Source organism: Fukomys damarensis, unplaced genomic scaffold, assembly GCF_012274545.1.
Source record: "Fukomys damarensis isolate Sample0158 unplaced genomic scaffold, DMR_v1.0_HiC HiC_scaffold_15, whole genome shotgun sequence".
NCBI lineage: Eukaryota > Metazoa > Chordata > Mammalia > Rodentia > Bathyergidae > Fukomys > Fukomys damarensis.
In genome coordinates, this window is record NW_022900927.1 from 19,320,815 (window position 1) to 19,324,801 (window position 3,987).

Here is a 3,987-nt window from a genome sequence, read left to right on the forward strand (position 1 = left end):
GTGATCTGTTCTTCGCAGCAGGGCTGGGTGTTGGCCCAGACCAGATCCAGTTGCCCACCCGGCCTGGGGTCTGGAGTGTCCTGGGGCACAGCCAGGGCAAGGTGGCTGGGTGTGTGGAGGTCAGTCACAAAGCCAGCTTCCCTCTCTAGTTACAGGCTGGAGGCTCGGACCTTGCCACACAAATGCCACCTCCTGGCCAAGGTACCATGGGGACAGACTTCCTGCCCTAGAGAAGTGGAGCTTCTTGCAAGGAGAAACTGCAATCTAGGCCCAGTCCAGGCAGGTCCCCAGGAGTGTCTGAAACAGGGATCCCAAACCAGGGCTTATCCCAGAAAGTGCAGGATTAAACCAGTCCTCCATTGGGATGGGCATGAGGAAGGAGGGAAGTGAAGGAACCCGTGGGAGAAGCCAGATCTGGGGGAGCTGGCTGAGACTGGAACATTCAGTAAATACCATGCAAATGCAGGGGCCCATCTGCACATTCTCTCAAGTGACAGCTTCAGCCAGTCCAAAAGGCTGCCCCCCTTGGGGCTGAGGACCCCCACCCCCATCAGTAATTTCTTTGCTTTAGGAAGATGACTGCCCCTTTCCAAGGCCCCATCCACATCTTTCCCTTGACTCCTGGGACAGGAAGTTGGCCATGTTCCCAGGAGGCAGGCTGGAGGCCCTGGAGGGGGTAGAATACTCATCAGGAGGAAGCCTCCTGTCCAGTGCTCAGGGTCCTGAGGAAAGCAAGCAGAGCCAAGGAGAGCCATGAAGGTAGATTTAGGCTTGAGGGGGTCATCCAGCCCTGGGGTCTGGGGTGCAGGGTTAGGGACGTATGAGGTACAGCTGAAACAAAGCCAAGGAACAGCAGAGCAGATGGGGGACTTCAGGAAAAAGACCTTGAAAGCCTTGGGCTTCAGGAGAATGGATCCCTCTTGTGGGCAGGGTAGTCTTCTGGCTGGAACTGGGCCTTGAAGAGTGCACAGGGGTGAGGGCAGGCAGTGTCCTTCTTTTTCCTATTTCACAACCAGCAAAACTGAGACAGGAAACTGCCTCTAAGTCCCATGTTCCCTGATCCTCAGGACACTGGCTTCTGGAGCACTGTGGGTAGTAGTTTCCAGCTCCACTCCCTCCCTCTGGGAAGTCCCCAGGGAGCCTGAGAGTTCAAACTCAGGCTGGCTGGGACATAGTGTTTGTTCCCCACTGGCCCTTGAGCCCTGCCCTGAGGCCTGAATCTCCATCCAGCCCCCAGGGGGGCCGATCTCAGGATCAAGGATCCCTGCAGATCCCTGGGTTGGGTGGATTACCAGGTACAGGACAGCTCCAAGACAGGTTTGGGAAGCAAAAGATCCTGGGCTGGCACTCTCAGCAGGGTAGATCCTGGGAATCTGATCTCCTGGCCTCCCCCACACACACCCCCCCCCACTTCTCACACCAGCCAGACAGCCTGCCCTCAGCCCAGGGGAAGCAGCTGCCTCCTAGCAGGCAGCTTCCAGGAAGCCCCAGGCCAGGCCCCAGCTTTGTTCAGGCCCCACAGCCGGCACCCTAACCAGCCAGACACCATGAAGTCCAGCAGCCCTGTGGAGAGGCTGCTCAGAGCCCTGGGGCGGAGGGACAGCAGCCGAGCCACCAGCAGGGTAGGAGTGCCTGGTGACTGGGCAAAGGCGGGTGGGTGGGGGTGTGGGCAAGTGGGGGAGGGAGGGGCCAGGCTGAGGCCAGACCCTTTCCCAGTCCCAGCTTCCTCAGCCCACTCCCCTTGCCCTGCAGCCCCTTCTTCCTCTGGCCCCTGGGTGGCAGGGCTGCATGGTGAGCAGATGTTTGGGTTGGAGTAGATCCTGCTATCTGTTTTGGTTTCTCTATCCCTTTCCTGGCTGGAGTTCAGGCCAGTCCTGGGGGTCCTGGTTCCCCAAATCTGAGCCAAGCACTATCCTGGTGCCCAAGAGCAGGGCTAAGAGATCAGCCCGTTTCCTAGCCAGGGAAGCTTGTGGGGGAATGGCTTGGGAGGGTGGCAAGAAAGGCAGGAAGAAGGCCAGGACTGCAGAGTGCTTTGAACGGGAGGCTGGGCTCTCACCAACACCGTCTGTATATGCTGTTAACACCAAGCACACCCAAGTGTCCTAGCAGATCCTACAAGGCTGGCCCAGCCTTGGAAAGGGCCATGGGCAGTCAGACACTAGAGGTGCTCCTGTGTCCCTGTCACTCCTTTTCCCCACTTCTTCCCAGCCTTACCCAGGACAACATAATACTGCCAAAGGTCTGCGAAAGAGAGCTGGTTAGCAGGAAAAATTGGATAGAAGAGAGAGCTATCAAGGGAGCAGATGGGAGGACAGACCTGTGATAGGAGTCCGCAAGGGAGCCTTCTGTGGGATGGGACTGAGCTAGGTCTAGGCAGTGCCGGGTCTCCCTGTCCCTCTGGCTGGGCAGGGCATCTGTCACCCTCTCCTCATGGAATCCCACTTGAGAAGTTACTGGGAACTACATCCAGAGCCCACAATGCAGCTAAACATCTCTTCCGAATATCATTTCTTTCTCTCCTGCACTACACACCACCCACATCCACCCACACACAAACTGCTACCTGCTGCCTCAATGCACAAAGAGTAAACATGTTGTTCTGACCACGGGGGAGGGGGCATGTCAGCTGCCTAGAGCATGGGGACCGGAGGAGGAGCAGGGAGCGGGGCTGCCTGAGGCCACTCCTGCCTTGGACTGGCTGGACTCAGTCTGGGGTTGTGTGGCGGATACCCCGTATGTGTCTGGACCCGCTGCTCACTCTGCACACAGCCCTCCATCTGGGGAGGGCAAGACCCACGCAGTGACAAAGGCATCACACAGCTGCGCCACGTGAGGGGCCTGACCGATCCCTTGGGGAGGAGCTGACCCAGCAAAGGTGACACAAGGGTCACATTCCAAGCACTGTTGAGGACAGGCCCCATGACTGCCCTGGAATGGCTGTGGCCAAGTGTGTCCTATGAGTCTGGGAGCTAGAAGGGAACAGAGGAAGGAGAGCAGTGCAGAGATAAGGCAAGGCCCCTGCCTAGGCCTGAAGATGGGCCTGCTGGGAACTCATGCCTCTGCCTGTCTGTCCCCCTCCCCCCAGCCTAGGAAAGCCGAGCCACATAGCTTCCGGGAGAAGGTTTTCCGGAAGAAAGCTCCAGTGTGTGCAGTGTGTAAGGTGACCATCGATGGGACAGGCGTCTCATGCAGAGGTGAGGCTCAAAGACCCTCCACCCAACACCACTATGCTGCACAACTCCTGGGGCCAACTCACATGAAGGAAACTATAGTATGTGCTGTTCCACCAGCGGACACCAGGGTAGCGAGGAGACAGCTGCCTCCCCTTCAGACACCCTGGCTCCCTGTAGCACACCCAGTGCCACCCAGAAAACCCAAGATTCTCCACCACTTCGCATCCTGACTTGTGACCGGGGAGCTTCCCTTTCTCTTCCCCTCACTGCTGTCCATCCTAGGGGATGACTTCTGGCTGCCTTCCTCCAGCCTGGGCAGTAGTACCCACTGCTACTCTTCCCTCAGACCCCACCCCTGCTCACCTACGCTGCCTGCCTAATAGGTCTGAAGTGTGGTCTGCTTCTAGGGCCTGGGGAGATGGAAGAGGGTCCCTTCCACTGCCCCCATGGGCCTCTGTTAACCTCTCTCCTCCCCTTCTCCCTTCTAGTTTGCAAGGTGGCCACACACAGAAAATGTGAAGCAAAGGTAGGTATTTGCTTCTTCTACCTGATTTGTGAGTCCTGGAGTTCCCTCCACCTCCCCAAACAGGCCTCCCCAGACACACTGGCACTGACCTTCCAGGCTTCCCCTCTCATCATTGTGCAGCCCCTCCTAGGTGGCAGGGGATGCTGTGCTGGGCCCTTTAAGAACTACCCTACTCCACCTCTGGAGGGCTGGCCCAGCGGGGTGGACAGTGAGACAGCAGCGTTTGTCTTGGTGCTATGCCCAGGCTGCAGCTGGCGAGAGAATGGGGGTGGGGAAGGGAGGAGAACA

General features: G+C 58.1%; 1 protein-coding gene and 1 long non-coding RNA gene across 9 annotated transcripts in view; one reads left to right on the forward strand and one right to left on the reverse strand.

Moving 5' to 3' along the window:
• The window catches only part of LOC104851903, a 21,550-nt gene that overhangs the window by 15,988 nt on the left and 1,575 nt on the right, over positions 1–3,987 (reverse strand). For 2 of the 4 annotated variants that reach the window (XR_004517261.1, XR_002024877.2), the window contains exon 2: positions 885–955. The exons of 1 other annotated variant lie outside the window; for it this stretch is intronic. This is a non-coding gene — a long non-coding RNA (uncharacterized LOC104851903). Of the gene's footprint in view, positions 1–884; positions 956–3,788; positions 3,886–3,987 lie in introns of those variants that run through there. One more of the 4 variants, XR_004517262.1, reaches the window with a different exon arrangement.
• The window catches only part of Tns2 (tensin 2), an 18,614-nt gene that overhangs the window by 3,845 nt on the left and 10,782 nt on the right, over positions 1–3,987 (forward strand). For 2 of the 5 annotated variants that reach the window (XM_010609277.1, XM_010609278.1), the window contains exons 1-3: positions 1,417–1,622; positions 3,086–3,194; positions 3,662–3,699. In XM_010609277.1, the coding sequence (XP_010607579.1) occupies positions 1,548–1,622; positions 3,086–3,194; positions 3,662–3,699 (222 nt within the window). In that variant the 5' untranslated portion in view covers positions 1,417–1,547. Of the gene's footprint in view, positions 1–1,416; positions 1,623–2,898; positions 3,195–3,661; positions 3,700–3,987 lie in introns of those variants that run through there. The other 3 variants (XM_019205275.2, XM_019205276.2, XM_033763645.1) reach the window with 2 other exon arrangements.